We start from the raw sequence: 17388 nt of genomic DNA, 5'->3' as shown, positions 1-17388 counted from the left end.
ACCAGTATCACAATACATTACATTCTAATGAAGCGGTCATTATGGTGCTGCCAGGTTCGTTGTTGCATCTGACAGTTAAGCCCCTATTACACGAAGCAATTATAGGTCACGGCCATTACGGACTCTAATTGTCTCATGTGATAGAAGACAACAATAGGCTGACACGCACGATGTCGGCTGATCCTTGCCTTTCAACATGTTAAAAGGCTCAACGATCCCAATAGCAGCTATATTCCGATGGCGCACTGTGTAATAGGAGCGGTGGCAGCAGACCGCCGCTATCTTCTATAGGCTGCCTGGACGATCTAGCGATCAACCGGGCAGCCCCCCCCCCCCCCCCCACACACACCTATATACACAGCTCCCCGCGACCCCCCGGCTCTTACCCGTAATAGTGCCAGCAGCGAGCAGGGAACAAGGAGCAAGCTTATTTGCTCCTCTGACTCCCCCCGTGTAATAGGGGCTTTAGGGTGATATTACACTAGATGATTCTTTAGCGATTAACGATAAACGACCTTAATTCCTTCACCCTATTACACAGGACAATGACAGTTACTTATGGTCGTTCTTGCGCTCGTCTTTTCCTGGCTGACAGACCAGGGAACGACCAAACGACGTGTTATTTCACCAAAACGTTGTTTGAACGATCAACAATGAAAATAGGTCGAGATTCTATCAACAAAACAATTATCGTTTAAATCCGAACTATCTATTTTTCAAACGATAATCGTCCCGTGTAATACGGCCATTGTATTGTGTTCCATTGTTCAACATTTGAAAAAGCAATAAATAAAAATAAATCGGTCGAGCAACAGACGCCAACAAACCTATACCCCCTAGATGTTACGGATACTAAAGCTGCCCCCCCCCCTTTTTTTTTTTTTTTTTTTTTTACAAAAAGGGGGGAAAAACAACAAACATTTATACAGACCAAAACATATTGCACAATTACAAAAATAAATAAATAAAAGCAAAACAATTACCTGCATAATTGAAGGACGGACTTTCTAAAAACAAATAAAAATAAAAAAATAAAAATAAAAAGAAGAAAGCAGAAATTGTTGATGTTTTGCTGTAATTTCTTTGCATGCAAACAAACAGATCTGATTGACCTTTAAGGCGATGATCTTAGGCTAGGCTCACAATGTGTTTTCTATCTGTTCAACGTGTACGTTAAAAAGGAAAGAAACAGATAGCAAAAACGGATGATGTAGTATGGTATACCGTAGAATTCGTTCACCACTGACGTAGGCTACGTTCACACGTTCACACAAACCTGGCGGAATTCCGCGGCAGAGACTCCTGCCAGCCTCCCTGTCATAATGACAGTCTATAGGAGGCTGGTGCGCCTCCTCTGTCCGCGCTGAAGAATGGACATGTTCCCATAGACTGTCATTATGACAGGGAGGCTGGACAGATTCCGCCAGGTTTGCTCCGTGTGAACGGAGCTTTTTTCATGATTTTTTATTTTTTTAAAGAAGATCAAAACATAATTTTTTTTGACGTATGTAAATTTTCTGTATGTTGAAATTTAACATATTAAAACAGATGAAAAAACGCAGTGTGAACCTAGCCTTAGGCAAACAAGACACAAGGACAGCTTAGTCAAAGTGAACATGACCATGAAATACACTGGATTGTGGAAGGAATAGGAGAGATCTAACACTGCTGTCTATGCATTACCAACAGGATTCATTCACTACAGATTTCAAAGAAACTTGTGACTACTAAATTACTAAGAAAAGAAAGAAATAACCATTCCAGGCCCCTTGTTTGGTACAGACACTATAACAGCATTTTCCAGTTTCAGCAAATAACAATTATCCCTTGTATAAGGAAACACAATGCAATTTTCCGATATAAATTCTATATGAATTCCTTGTGATTTCACGTTCTCAGCCTGCAATCATCCAGTAAGAACCTTTATTGAACATACAAAGCTCTCCTGGTCATGTGATGGACACACGACTGCAGATTTGTGCTCTGTAACCAGTCTCACATCACATCACCAGGAAGGGTTTTCCTCCTATCACACTGCGTTTTTGCACTTAGTTTCCATTTAAATGGTTACTTTTAACGTACAGAAAAATGTGGTCAACCACGCCTTTGTGTATACTAAAAAAAATAATTAAAAAAAAAAAAAGGATCAGTTTTTTTTTTTTAAATAATGGAAGTCAATTGAAAAACAGATAGCAAAAGAGTAGGAAGAGATCCAAGCAATTAGTAAAGAATTATCCCGGCACTCACCAAAGTGTGTTAAAGGTTGTTTATTAGTGTCACATCAAGCAGGTACAGGTAAAGAGGTAAAGCTCATTTGGAGCTGATGAAGGCCATAGGCTGAAACGCGTCTTCTTTACCTGTACCTGCTTGATGTGACACTAATAAACAACCTTTAACACACTTTGGTGAGTGCCGGGATAATTCTTTACTAATTGCTTGGATCTATTCCTACCACAAGCACCATCTCTCTACAGAGTGCAGTCTTGCTCCTATACTGCAATTAAAAAACGGATGGCACACAATTGCATCAGTTTATGCATCCATTTTTTTGCCATAAAGCAGATCCATTAAGCAGACAGCAAAAACGCAGTGTGAACCCAGCCTTACATAACTGTGCAGATAGATCAAGTGAGGAGTACAAAAACTGTACTGGAAAAATGTATACCTTTTCTTTATACAAAAAAATTACATTTATTTGTTGACATCAGAAATTCCCTTTAGGGCCACGTTCACACAAGGTATTTGTTAGTAAAACAACAACTGTTGTTGCAGCTTGCAACAACGGCCGTTGTAAAATAACAATACTCAACTGCACTGAAGTATATAGAATAGAGTCTGTGGTGGATACACACTGTATACACTACGGACGGTGTTCTATGCGGCTGCACAAAACAATTGACAGGTCTATTTTGCGCAGCCGCTTTTCAGTGTACAGCGGCCATACAGAACAACCTGTTCTCACAATGTAAAGTACGGCTCCCGGCTGTACTTTACATTGTGCTCTATGGTTAAATGGAGTGCGGCACACCCGAATATACCCGCATTTCAATTAAAACAAAGTGATGTTCACCCGGCCGATACTGCAGTATTGGCCGGCTGAACATCTGAGACATTGGCGGTTGTTTGACACGTCAAACTGCGGCCGTATCAAACAACGGCCAATGTTCATATGGAGTCTGAACATGGCCTAAAAGTTAAAAGTAAAGGGAAAAATAATCATGCATACCAGTCCTGCCTGGTTGAGAAACCACATGAGGTAATCTTCTTGTATGTCCACCAAGCTGGAGATCTCAGGAATGTAAAATTTATCATGTTCCACATGCCGGACCTTCACATTCACCTGGGGTTACATGAAATCATTACAATCCTGACATGTAAGGAATCCTATTGCAGACCAGTAGCCACTATTACTATGGGTAAAAATGCATTTAGCAGGACAGTTAGCCATTGTAAAGAGATGTATGACATGGTAATTAGAGATGAGGACAACTGGACATCTCAAGGCAGAGCGTTCAGCGTTTGATTACCGGTGGCTGAAGAAGTTGGATGCAGCCCTAAGGAGTTTGGGAAAACATGGATACAGCCTATGGTTGTATCCATGTTTTCCTGGACTCCCCAGGGCTGCATCCAACTTCTGTAGCCATCGATTAATCCGACTTGAGCATGCTTGAGACAAGCTCATCTCTAATAGTAATCTACAATCCCTCACATGCATCTTCAGCATTCTGTAGAATAGTTTTATAGTCACCTTGTGCAGCTTCTCCAGGAGTCGTAAAGCAGCGGTGATGTAGCTGGTGAACAGCACAGGAATCAGCAAGGTCTTGCGTCCATTCAGAAGGTAGACTACTGCTCCTTTATACAGGTCGATTAATCTGAAGAAGTAGTCTGGGCAGGCCTGAGACCACCAGTTATCTGACGGAAAAATACTATATTATCATAAGACTGGTGTAAACACTTCTCTCTCCCATCCCATGTCAGCTTATAGGACAATGAGGATATATGTGCAATAAAAAATTAGGAAAACCTAGATCACAGGTATAAAACTCGGGATACTTACGCTGTTGCAAAACTACAACTCCCATCATGTCTGGATGATGGGAATTGTAGTTTTACAACAGCTGGAGAGCCTGAGTTTGACACCCCTGAAATAGACATAACAATGTACGGGAAATGATACAATGTACAGCCAATGACATGTTTACCTAGCACTTTGCTGGGGTTCCTGTCCAGCCTCAGTATGGCCATGGCTAATGGGAGGGTCAGCGTTATGTAGTACTTGGAGTCCTGGAGCAGAGGGAATTCTGGGAGAATTAGGTAAATCCGCATAGCTTCTACATCAGGTGGAGAGCTGGGCAACTGTGGTATCAGAAAACTTTCAAAGCCCTTAAGGATCTGACAACAAAAAAGTTGTTTCATCAATGATAAAATAGCAATAAACAAATGCCTGATATAAGGCTCCTGTTAGATTTGTGTTCACAGTCTCTGCTGGGTGCTCTATACGACTTTTATCAGCAGGAATAGTACAGTCTGTAATACTATTCTTGCTATCAGGATTTCTGGAACTTTGACTGACAAGTCAATTGTCGTCATCAGGTTTCATTGGTATCAAATTAATATGGATATGGCACAGCAGTCATGGCTCAGTTTAAAAGAGGCTGCAGTACTATTTTCCTACACCAAAGGGTTTTACACCATAGAGTTTAAAGGGGAACTCAGAAATATTTTTTTCTTTCAAATCAATAGATTTGTAGTTTACGTCTATTTAAAAATCTCAAGTCTTCCAGTACTTATCAGCTGCTGTATATCATGCAGGGAGTGGCGTATTCTTTCCAATCTGACACAGTACTCTCTGCTGCAGGACAGGAACTGCCTAGAGCAGGAGAGGTTTTCTATGGGGATTTGCTACTTCTCTGGACAGTTCCTGACACGGACAGAGGTGGCAGCAGAGAGCGCTGTGTCAGACTGGAAGGAATACACCACTTCCTGCAAGACATACAGCAGCTGATAAGTACTGGAAAATTTTATATATATATATATATATATATATATATATATATATATATATATATATATATATATATATATATATATATCAGCTGTACAAAATCTAAAATAATTCAATTCACACCTGCACCAGAAATTGGAGGTTACCTGCTCTAGTAATCTGGAATGATGGCTGTTCATCAGCTTCTCAAACAGTACTTTAACAGATAGCATGTCAAGTCCTGGGATCTTGGGACTGGTCTTAAAATGCTCATCGTTTCTGTAAGTATTGAACAGCACACGTTGCTTCACAAAGCAGAAATGGAGACAGTCCTTAGATGAATGTATACAACGTAATAACCGCTACATAGATATGATATAAAAAAGGCTCCCTTTGTTAGCCGCTCACTGCCCCCTTGCCCTGTGATCATGGAGTTTTCAGGGTAGCTATACCAATGGGTATGCCATCGTAATACACCTATTATCGTAGTGTATTACATTAATATAAAAATAAACAGAAAAGAAAGCGGGATATACAGTATGTAGAAGAAGAACCTGACTAATCTGACCGTCCCTCTGCCCCTCGCTATATCAGGTTTATAAGGATAAATACAAGGAAATGGAGGATTCTGAAATATCATTATGTTTCATATCACTCATTGTCAGAAGACTGATGTATTTAGACTTACTTCTTATCCAAGAAACTCCCATTCCAGCAAGCTGAAGAGGACAGTGTTTGCACAATGCCACTGTAACATATATGGGGGAGAGATTAGTTATTGTACACCTGAGCACAGAATGCCACCTAGAGGAGGCTCGGATGCACTGCGCAACAGCAAGGGGGCCTTTACACAGAGAGATTTATCTGAAAGATTTTTGAAGCCAAAGTCAGGACTGGACTTGAGAAGGGGAGATATCCCAGTCTTTCTATTATGACCTGTTCTCTGTTTATAGTCTGTTCCTGGTTTTGGCTTCAAAAATCTGTCAGCTAAACCTCTCTGTGTAAGGCCCAGTTCACACTACGGAATCGGCGCTGAGACTTTGTGCGGAACAACCCCCACCCAGACTCGCGCAAGCCCTCCCATTCAAACTGATAGCAGGCAGGATTTGGCATTGAGTCCACACAGGGGGGTTCTGCACAGAATCTTGCCACCAATTTCGTAGTGTGAATGGGGCCTAAGGGCACCCTAAAACAGCTATTATGTTAGTACAACCTCTAGCTGTCACTCCCTGGCCACCTCTATGCATCCATGTCTGTGTATAACTCTAAATGGAAGAAAACCTGTCAGATCTCACGACATGTCTGTTGCCTGAGAGCAGACTCTATGCATAGATAGCCCATTCGACAGGAAGGAGGTAAGTGGCTTACCCCTGCATGGCTGCGGAGGTCCTGATCAGTCAGTGACAGGAGCTTGTCCTGTCACTGACTTCCTTAAACGCTGCCTGTCATTATCTACGTCCCCAGACACACTAATGTGTGCGGGAACGCTCTCACTGCAGCGGTCCCGCACATATCAGTAAGCCCCTGAAATGAGAAACGTTTATATACGTTCCTGCTGCACGGGGCATCGGCAGGGGTTAAAGTCAAACCCCATTGACAAGAGGAATTGTAATGTCATAGTATTGCCAGGAAGAATAAGAGAACTTTTCTGGTAAAAGAAAGTGTTATTTCATGGAGAATACAAGTATTTTCTAAAGCAGACACAAACAGATGTGTATACAGAATACTGCTGGAAAATACATACTTGATAGTGTTTGAATTACTGTTATCAATCACTTTCTGCCTCCACCCATCAATGGTCTCATTGTTGATCAGACTGGTGTAATTGCCGTTTTGGCAGAGGCGGAAATCGTCTGCAGGTTCGGGGCTCTGGAAGAAGAAAATTACATCAGGAAAGTATTAAACATTACTTACAGGAAGCACCGATGACCATCTCATGGGATTAGGATAATCAGGAGGACAGGATGATAATACTGATATTATATTATACACAGACACAGCAAGCTCCAAATTGTACAGGCTAATAATCTGGGCTGTAACTGGGAGGAAGATGCTTCATTGCATCCTACACTGTATACAGCACTAGGACATTACACAGCGTACGCACAGTAACATTCTGTTGGGCTAGGCTCACATCACGTTTGGGCTCCATTTTGGAGGTATAGGTCAGAAAAGCTGCTGAATGGTGAAGGGGTGTATTATTTCCTGTCTGGAGAGCAGAAGAGGTTTTTTATGGGGATTTGCTGCAGCTCTGGACAGTTCCTGACAGGGACAGAGGTGGCAGCAGAGAGCACTGTGTCACACTGGAAAGAGTACATCACGTCCTGCAGGACATACAACAGCTGATAAGTACTGGAAGACTGGAGATTTTTTTAACAGAGGTAAAATACAAATCTCTGGCACCAGTTAAAGAATTTTTTGCTGTTGTTGTTGTAGTACTACCCCTTTAAATGGGAATGAGCTGGCGGCAAAAGCACCACAGTTTACAGCAGAATACCTTTTTGCCTGTATTCCCAGGCATATGCTTCTGACATGAAGCCCAAACCTGATGCCTATTACATGAGGCGATAAATCCTAACTCACCTCTGGCTTTGAACAAATCACAAATGTTTTATTCCATCCGGAAAAAATGTGTTTGATGATGCTGAACAAAGATGGATCTGTGTAAGGAGAAGAACCAGAGGGTTAGTGTGAGATCAATGTAATGGATGCAGCGAGGATTTCTCCCAACAAAGCCTTGAAGGGGATGTCTGGTTAATATTACAAATAAGGAAGTGGCTTAAACCATAACCTTTATTCTAATTACTTAAAAGCCACCAATAAATAGTGAAACCATCACCAACAACATAAGGTTAGCTACTGTGTTCAAGCAAGCCAAACTATAGTAGTAATAGCTAGCCAGGTATCGTCAAAACTGTTACTGCATCATATAGGGGAATACACAAGCTATCTAAGTAATCAAGTCAACACCTAACAAAATTTCAATTTCTCACAACATGTTTCTGCCATTGTGTAGTATCATCATCAGGGGAGAATTAGAGAAATTGCTCAGTACAGTCAGTAGCCACACTTGGTGAAGCATGTATACATCCCCCTGTATGACAGGGATACATGTAGTAGTTACAATGCCCAGGCTAAGAAATAATGTATCATGCACAGCCTGGCTGTTGTGGTATTGTTGCCAGGTGGCTAGGTGCAACAAGAGATCCTCCAGTAAGGCTGGTACTTTTTGTTCAGCCCTGTTCTGTAGATAGTTGTACTGGCAATAAATAGATGGTAGAGATGTCTTGGTGTGGAACATCTTACAGCATATTCTATTTTCGTCAGGGCAAGAACAAGTACTCACCACCCTGGCTCCTATGCTGCTAGCACCATATACTGCTTCAGTCCCCATTGGGAAACCCTTCCAAGTTCAGAATCGTGACAGCACAGGGCCGCTAAGTCAATCAGTGGCTGAGGTGGGACACCTTTAGAGCTGCTGATGGGCTAAGTGGGCCAGCCATGTAATGTCTGTGAACCCAGAAGTGGCCCCACAACGGCGACTGGATTGGCATAGTACCAGCAGCATTGTGAGAGCCAGGGCGGTAAGTACCTATTTCTACTAAACAACATAATGTTGTACAAATTATTTTTTACATTTGTGGTGAAGTTTTTTTCTTATTTTCCCTTTTCAGGTATATTAGCTATATTTTAATATAACCCTGAACTCTTGCAGTATTCATTCTAACCACTAAGCCTAAAAGTGAGCTGACCTTCTTTATACAGATGACATTCAAGCAGTGTCTTTATGATTACAGAGAGAAGTACAGTGAAAGGTGACTAGTAGATAGATAGATAGATAGATAGATAGACAGATAGACAGATAGATAAGACATCTATTCACAATAGCTGATGCTTAGGGCTCAGTCTCCACCTAGAATGACCTCCATACAGGTCACAAAGCATGGCCAGAAACCTCTCCCATTTAAATTAAAGCGATTATCATGTCTATGACCATGGGACTTGCTGTAAAGCATAACACTAAATGCTGTTAAATACAGCTCAGACATGATGATCCAAATTAAAGTACAAGAAAAAAAATAAAATTACAAGCAGAAAATGGGAACAAAAGGTTGCACCTCAAGGAATCAAAGGAATAGTCAGAAAAGTTATTAGGACAACTTGGCATTAGAGGACAAACCGTTCCCTAAACGCAACAAAAAAAAAAATCTAGTCAATTCATTCCCTTTACGTTATTTTAAACTGCTGAGTATAAGTATGGGTACAGAACAGGTAGCAAACTGCTTCCCTTACTAACCTACTGAAGGTGGGATCCGGACATTGTAAGGGAACCATCTCCCTTTTACTGCTGTAGGACAAATCACATTATTTGTGCATCCAGTACCGAGCTGGCCATGTTCTCCACAGCCAAACGCATAGAGAACACCTGAAGAAGGCACAAAGGCAATAGTGTGTTGTCTGGAGGCAAAAAATAAAAATAAAAAATACAAGATTAATGTTGGGAGAACAGAAATTACATTCTCCTACATAAATTATTAGAATAGTTTTCAAAAACTTTTCAGTTCATATAGCCCTTTATCTAACCCCCCTATTGGTGGTTAAAGCATACCGGTTATTATGATTCCTCATCCGATTGGAGTGCAGATACTTCTGCCACCGGAAGTTTGTGTAACTATAAATATGACTACAATATGGTGCTTCCATTTACAAGACCTATTCTGATTCAGTACGGCTTGTGCTCAGAAAAGAGAGTGCGCAAGAGAGCAAGCGCAAAAGAGGGTGAGCACCCAAAAAAACAAGCATGCGCGAGAGCGGGGGCAAGAGGGCACGAGAGAGCGGGGGCAAGAGGGCACGAGAGAGCGGGGGCAAGAGGGCACGAGAGAGCGGGGGCAAGAGGGCACGAGAGAGCGGGGGCAAGAGGGCACGAGAGAGCGGGGGCAAGAGGGCACGAGAGAGCGGGGGCAAGAGGGCACGAGAGAGCGGGGGCAAGAGGGCACGAGAGAGCGGGGGCAAGAGGGCACGAGAGAGCGGGGGCAAGAGGGCACGAGAGAGCGGGGGCAAGAGGGCACGAGAGAGCGGGGGCAAGAGGGCACGAGAGAGCGGGGGCAAGAGGGCACAAGAGAGCGGGGGCAAGAGGACACAAGAGAGCGGGGGCAAGAGGGCACGAGAGAGCGTGAGCAAGAGGGCACGAGAGAGCGGGGGCAAGAGGGCACAAGAGAGCGGGGGCAAGAGGGCACGAGAGAGCAAGGGCAAGAGGGCACGAGAGAGCGGGGGCAAGAGAGCACGAGAGAGCGGGGGCAAGAGGGCACGAGAGAGCGGGAGCAAGAGGGCACGAGAGAGCGGGAGCAAGAGGGCACGAGAGAGCGGGAGCAAGAGGGCACGAGAGAGCGGGAGCAACAGAAAGGTAGAGCACACAAGAGAGTGAACGAGAGCGTGCAAGAGAGAGTGCGAGTACTCTCATTCACTCTCTTGCGCGCGCTCTTGCCTGCTTGTGCGCAAGAGAGATAGCTCCGGAGACAGAGAACGCAAGAGAAAGAAAGAAACAGCAATTTTACAGATAAGATACCTAGTGTTAGCTAAGAAAAAAAAATGATGTTACATAGCTAGCGATAAAATACAAATACAGTGGTGCCTTGGATTACGAGCATAATTCGTTCCGTGACGTTGCTTGTAGTCCAAATCCACTCTTAAACCAAAGCAAATTTTCCCATAAGAAATCAATAAAATGCAGACATTTGCATGTAAAACAAATGAAACAAACATTTAGAAAGCTGGATATGTGATATTATAAGTTACTGTACAGTAAGTGCAGTAAACCTGAAAAAAAAAAAACAGCAGCAGTTTGTACATACAGGATGGAACTGCAGATCCCCATAATGCAGTAGCGTAGTACAACAGGCTAGAATAGAGAAGCAGGGCTGCTGTCAGAGGTCTGTGTGGTCACATGAGGGTGTGTGTTCAGCATGGATCAGAAAGGGAGAATCACATAGCTGTGCAGGAGGGCAGAGACACAAACCTTTCTAAACAGCAGTGTGAATGGCTGAGTGTAAGTGCAGGCACATTATAAAAGCAGTGTGTATAGCTGAGTGTGAGTGCAGGCACACTTTAGCAGGAATGGAGAGGATGGGAAACACAAAGGCTGACAGAGACTTTCGGCAGGACAAAGAAATGAACAGGGTATAGGATACCAGCACTCTCTGTATGGGGGTTACAGCTATGGAAATATTACCTCCACAGTCCTGTCCCCTGATGTGAGCCCCAGCCTGAGGTGGATCTGCTATGATTTGTAAGGTGAGGGAGGCTTCTTGGAGTACAGTGCTGTAGACCCCACTATGCAGACCATGCCCCTCCCCCCTCCCACCGAGTACAGGAAGCTCTTAAACCAAAGCAATGCTCTTAAACCAAGTTACAATTTTGAAAAACTGTGAGCTCTTCTTGCAAAACGCTCTTAATCCAGGTTACTCTTAAACCAATATACCACTGTACTCCTTTCTTCCTATGACAATATCTGAATAGACACACATGTGATAGATAAATAGATATACACACTCATAATCAAGCAGATATTCAAAGGGCCACTCCAGCCCTGTTCTTAGCTCACCATGCTCCCCTGGTGTCCTCCCCACTGTCCATTATAACCCACCCCTTGATAGATTTATTAAGGGGAAACTGCAGGAATCCAAACAGGACAATCCACAATGTTGAGGTATGCATGAGCTATGGGGGGCTCTAATACTGATTCATAGAATGGATTCACAGAATAAACCATCTTTAGAAGATTAGCAATTGACTGGTTTAGCTTTCAGTCTAGAGTTAGATTAAAAGTTAGGACCTGGGCTCAAATCAGATTACGGATTAAAGAGCTATTTTAGGATTAAACAGTACTTTTGCCCTTAGATAGCCTAGTTGGAAACCTAGTAAGAGACCGTTCTGTTTGTCACATAGCAGTTTCTTTTGTGCACTATAGGAACTAGTTTTCCCAGCAGTCCTATGTAAAATGAGGCACATGGAATGTGACACAGGGTGCATAGTGTCAGCACAACTCTACAGAATGTATTCTCACCTTCCACATGCGATCTGAGAAACCTCACTGCCCATCAGTTCCAGTACACGCCTTGGATTGATCTCATTGTGAAGCGAGTCATGTCCCAGCTGCCCATGGTCCCCAGCTCCGAATGTAAACAGACCCCCAGTCTAGAACAAGAAGCAGAGACAGTGACCTCCCGCAGAACGACTCTTATAATATTTCTTCTATGAGAGACCGTTACCTTTGTTAGGACGGCCGTGTGCTCCTCCCCACAGCTAATATACACAACTTTCTGGGAGCGCAAAGGTTTTACATGACATGGCGATACCCGGTCTGCAAAACCAATTATAAAGATGATGATCAGTTTATGGCGGCTGTAAGTATAAGCCATGCATACCTGCTCCGTATAGCGCTTACAGCTGTAGCAGCGTTGTACTTATTCATCACACAAAAAAAATAGGACAATAAAAGTTATATTATAGTTATCCTATGGTAGGTGTTGACTGTCTGTGTCTTTATATACATTCCTGGTAGCTGAAGGCTGGGATCCATACCATAGATGTATGGCATAGCCTTGATACAACCAGTTTCAGGCATGCACTGTTCATACATAGTATATTCCAAAAATTACAATAAAGATTAAGTACATGAAGATCCCAGAGACAGGTCTTATACCTAAAGTAAAAAAAAAATAAAATAATACATTTTCCTAAAATAATTAGTTCTCATTTCAGGGGGCAGGACTAAAGTTGAGCTGTTTGCAAGTAGTCCACACACAGCTATTTTCCGTCCTTAATTGTCGCTAGCCAATCACAGCACGGCACAACACACCATATACTCCTTTCTGCTATATTATGACACGGTGCTAGTGAAAGTGGCCTGAACAGACTGACAGTGGGCTAGTGAAATACACAGTACCGTACTAGATAGCATGTTGAGGGAAGAGGGGTTACTGATGCACCTAGTTTCTGCACCATGCTATGTAAGCAAATAAAAAACAGCAGGACAGCAAGTAAAGGGTGCCCCAAGCACTAAACAGGTTAGCACTGTGCTGGGGGTGATTTACATAGTACAGTACTATAGATAGCATGTGGGGGGAGAAGGGTATACTGATGCACTGGCTTTGCAAGGTAAAAAAAAATTTAAAGCGTAACTGTCATGTTTTTTTTTATTGCAGAAATCAGTAGTATAAGCGATTTTAAGAAACTCTGTAATAGGTTTCATCAGCCAAAAAAGCCTCCTTCTGTACTCAAGAAGCAATCTCCCAGCCTCCCCCCCCCTGACTTCTTATCTGTGCATTATCAGGCAAACACGTCTTCATTACAGAGAAGCCAGTGAAGACGGGTTCTGCTCTCTCCATTGTAAGGGTACAAACACACACACACTGTATACGCAGCGTATTTACTGCTGCGATACGCAGCAAATACGCAGCAGATACGCAGCAGATTAGATCTAAATAACTGAACACAGCATCAAGTCTTCACCATCAAATCTGCTGCGTATCTGCTGCGTATACGGTGTGTGTGTTTATACCCTAAGCCTATGAAGGGGGGAGGGGCTGAGGGAGATGAGGGAGCAGGAAGAGGTGACATGAAGGTCAGCTGTTTGTAGACTCTCTGGGCACCTAAATTGCTAAATTCAGGTGTCAGAAAGGTCAGTTCTTATCTATGAACTTACTGAGAGAAGATTGCAGGGTGTTGTGCTGTGCAGAAATCCTCCGTGCTCAGTCACTCCTAACAGCCCCTCCCTTCTCCATAGCCACATAATGGAGACAGAAATCCTGCTTCATTTGATGTGAGGGGGAGGCTGGGAGATTGCTTTTTCAGTACAGAAGGAAACTCTTTTAGTACATAAAACCTATTGCAGAGTTTCTTAAAATCGCTTGTACTGTTGATATTTAATGTTTTCAGAAAAATGACCCTGAAATGACAGTTACGCTTTAAGACACACCAAAAATACAAAAAAAAATCCCAAAAGCTGGCAGATGTTAATAAAAGCAATCACATGATATCTGTGTCTGTGTTTGTATATCCATAAAAAACTTTTTACAGCCTAGATAGGTTTAGTGTTCCCTTAAAAAAAATAAAATAAATAAAAAAAAAAACATACATGTCATATCAAAATGTTCTTATAGACCAGGGGTCCTAAACTGGCGAACCGCGGTCCGAACCGCCCAGACTCGAAAACCGCCCAGATCCGGCGGCCCACATGTGTCCCGCTCCCCCCCACCTCCCGCCCCATAGGCGTACTGTCCTTAGATTTCAGTACTCCTATATACTACAGGGGAGAGCGCACAGAGGGGCTACATGGGAGGGGAAGAGCGCACATGGGGGGATATATACTACAGGAGAGAGTGCACAGAGGGGCTATATGGGAGGGGGAGAGCGCACAGGAGGGCTATATACTACAGGGGAGAGCACACAGGGGCAGAGTGCACAGGGGGGCTATATATTACTGGGGGAGCACACAGGGGGGCTATATACTACTGGGGGAGAGCGCACAGGGGGACTTTATACTACTGGGGAGAGCACACAGGGGGAGGGCACACAGGGGGCTATATACTACTGGGGAAGAGCGCACAGGGGGGCTATATACTACAGGGGAGAGCACACAGGGGGCTATATACTACTGGGGCAGAGTGCACAGGGGGGCTATATATTACTGGGGGAACGCACAGGGGGGCTATATACTACAGGGGAGAGCGCACAGGGGGGGCTATATACTACAGGGGAGAGCGCACAAAGGGGCTATATGGGAGGGGGAGAGCGCACAGGGGGAGAGAACACAGGGGGCTATATACTACTGGGGAAGAGCGTATAGGGGGGCTATATACTACAGGAGAGAGCACACAGAGGGCTATATACTACTGGGGCAGAGTGCACAGGGGGGCTATATATTACTGGGGGAGCACACAGGGGGGCTATATACTACTGGGTAGAGCGCACAGGGGGACTTTATACTACTGGGGAGAGCACACAGGGGGGCAATATACTACTTGGGGAGCAACAGGGGGGCTATATATTACAGGGGGAGCACACAGGGGGGCTATATATTACAGGGGGAGCACACAGGGGGGCTATATACTACAGGGGGAAAGTGCACAGAGGGCTATATACTACTGGGGGAGAGAACACAGGGGGGGCTATATACTACAGGGGGAGAGTGCACAGGGGGCTATATACTACAGGGGGGAGCTCACAGGGGGGGCTATATACTACTGAGGGAGAGTGCACAGGGGGGTATATACTACTGGGGGAGAGCTCACAGGGGGGCCATATACTACTAGGGCAGTCACCTGCTTTGTACCTAATTTCAAAGGGCTGGTGAGAGAGAAAAAATGTCAGTTTTGCCACTAATAAGCAGCAAATTTGTATGTAAATAGTTGAACAACATTTGTGAAAAGTAACAAAACACATTTCCTACTGATGTTCAGCTCGGACCTTCACCTGACAATAGACCCCGGTAAGTGGACCTTCACTAAAAATTTTGAGTACCCCTGTTATAGACATATAAAAGAGGTTGGTTCCAATCAATGCACCTTGGATTTTTAAGTGGAGCATCGATTTCTATGCAGGATCAAACCTCTTCTTTCCATACATATTAAAATGATTGTCAATTTTCAGCTTAGATTTAATAGTCTTGTTACTTTACCTTGTTCGTCACTCAAGCCAAGTTGTCCTGAGCTGTTCTTTCCCCAGCCAAACACAGCCCCCGACAGGGACAAGGCAAAACTGTGATAACCCCCAGCTGTGACCCGAGCGAGTGGTATCCCCTCCAAAGATTTCACACGCTGAGGACTGGACTGTTGGGTAAATCCAGGGCCAAGACCCAATTGTCCATGGTTATTCTGGCCCCAAGTAAATAGTTGTCCATCTGGAATAGATAAAGAAAAAGATAAATAAATAAATAAATAGAGAATAAAAGGTGTCCACAAACATGAAACAAAAGCACAGTGTTGTGTGTCTCTAGACCCATATCTCATAAGGTAGACATCTTACAAGACCCTTAGGGCCCCATTACATGGAGCGATAATCGGCCTAATCTGCCCGATTCGGACGATTATCGCTCTGTGTAATAGAGACAACGATCATCGACTGGTCGTTAATTTAGGTTTGGACCTAAGATCGTTGGGCGCCGACCACGCATCGCTATGTGTAATAGAGACGCGCGCCCGGCGGCTGACAATTCCCCAAACACCTGACACCTTACCTCTCCTCGCTCTCGGTCTTCTCTCCTGTGCGCCGCAGCTCCCCAGTGTCTGAGTGTCCTTTCAGCTGAAGATGTCCATGCAGCCCTTACTGCCCGATTATCTAATAGGTCCAGTAAACGAGCGCCAATCTAGCAGATCGCCACCCGTTTACTAAAATGATTGGGCCGTAGTCTGCCCATGTAAGAGGTCCCTTAGGCTCTGTTCACATAATATCAAAGTGGTAAACACCAGGATTATTTCCCATAGACTCCCATCATTTTTAATATAGTATTTTTTTACTTAGTCAAGCTGCATAATGATGTTGGTAAAAAATATCCTACCATCTGAGAGCGCCAAACAGTGCTGGTTTCCACATGATACCTGCAGGATCTTCTGCTGATTTAATTTCTTTATTTGCCTAGAACAAGGAAATATTTAGTATTTAGTAATAGAAGCGTGCACACAAGCCTGCATTCTAAGCAGCAAACAAAGAACTCCCAGCGTCTGTCAGCTCTCTTGGCATGCCTGCTGCATTCCAGATAAAATAACAATTCTTGAAAAAAAAAATTAATTCAGCTGAGCCGTGAGCTGTCTCTCTGTTAAAGGGGTTATCCAACGTTAGAAAAACATGGCCACTTTCTTCCGTAGAAAATATGACTTTTGTCTCCAGTTTAGGTTTGGTTTTCAAAAGGTGCAAAACCCATTCAGACTGGAGACTAAAGTGGTGCTGTCTCTGGAAGAAAGTGCCCATGTTATTCTAAGGGCCCTATTCCACGGAACGATTATCGTTCGCATAATCGTTAACGATAAACGATCCAAACGACCGCTATTGCGAAAGACCTGAAATCGTTCACCCATTTACATGGAACGATAATCGTTACTTATGCTATTGCGTTCGTCACTACTGCGAACGATCAAACGACGTCTTTATCAATGTGAACGATTTGCGAACGAGCAACGATAAAAATAGGTCCAGGTCTTATTAAACGATCAACGATTTCTCGTTCGGTCGTTAATTGTTAACTGCTATTCAACCTTAGATTCAAACGACTTAACGATAATCTAAACGATAAACGTCCCGTGGAATAAGGCCCTAACACTGGATAACCCCTTTACACCTTCAATAGCTATTGTTTGGCCATCAGTTATGTCTACCCTCCGCCCCCCCATCCTCCCCATAAACAGGAA

At 43.6% G+C, this 17388-nt stretch overlaps 2 protein-coding genes across 8 annotated transcripts in view; both read right to left on the bottom strand.

Moving 5' to 3' along the window:
* Nucleotides 1–17388, bottom strand: part of LOC138797738 (albumin-like) — a 467413-nt gene that overhangs the window by 362814 nt on the left and 87211 nt on the right. The window lies entirely within an intron of this gene.
* Nucleotides 1–17388, bottom strand: part of HERC3 (HECT and RLD domain containing E3 ubiquitin protein ligase 3) — a 44090-nt gene that overhangs the window by 10963 nt on the left and 15739 nt on the right. For 2 of the 5 annotated variants that reach the window (XM_069978314.1, XM_069978315.1), the window contains 13 exons: nucleotides 16542–16618; nucleotides 15663–15884; nucleotides 12253–12344; nucleotides 12048–12178; nucleotides 9282–9442; nucleotides 7568–7644; nucleotides 6729–6853; nucleotides 5673–5732; nucleotides 5152–5263; nucleotides 4203–4392; nucleotides 3749–3912; nucleotides 3227–3340; nucleotides 984–1007 (listed from right to left, as the gene is read on the bottom strand). In XM_069978314.1, the coding sequence (XP_069834415.1) occupies nucleotides 984–1007; nucleotides 3227–3340; nucleotides 3749–3912; nucleotides 4203–4392; nucleotides 5152–5263; nucleotides 5673–5732; nucleotides 6729–6853; nucleotides 7568–7644; nucleotides 9282–9442; nucleotides 12048–12178; nucleotides 12253–12344; nucleotides 15663–15884; nucleotides 16542–16618 (1549 nt within the window). Of the gene's footprint in view, nucleotides 1–983; nucleotides 1008–3226; nucleotides 3341–3748; nucleotides 3913–4202; nucleotides 4393–5151; nucleotides 5290–5672; nucleotides 5733–6728; nucleotides 6854–7567; nucleotides 7645–9281; nucleotides 9443–12047; nucleotides 12179–12252; nucleotides 12345–15662; nucleotides 15885–16541; nucleotides 16619–17388 lie in introns of those variants that run through there. The other 3 variants (XM_069978316.1, XM_069978317.1, XM_069978318.1) reach the window with 3 other exon arrangements.

Source organism: Dendropsophus ebraccatus, chromosome 7 (genome assembly GCF_027789765.1).
Source record: "Dendropsophus ebraccatus isolate aDenEbr1 chromosome 7, aDenEbr1.pat, whole genome shotgun sequence".
NCBI lineage: Eukaryota > Metazoa > Chordata > Amphibia > Anura > Hylidae > Dendropsophus > Dendropsophus ebraccatus.
This window is presented reverse-complemented; position numbering and strand designations above follow the sequence as displayed.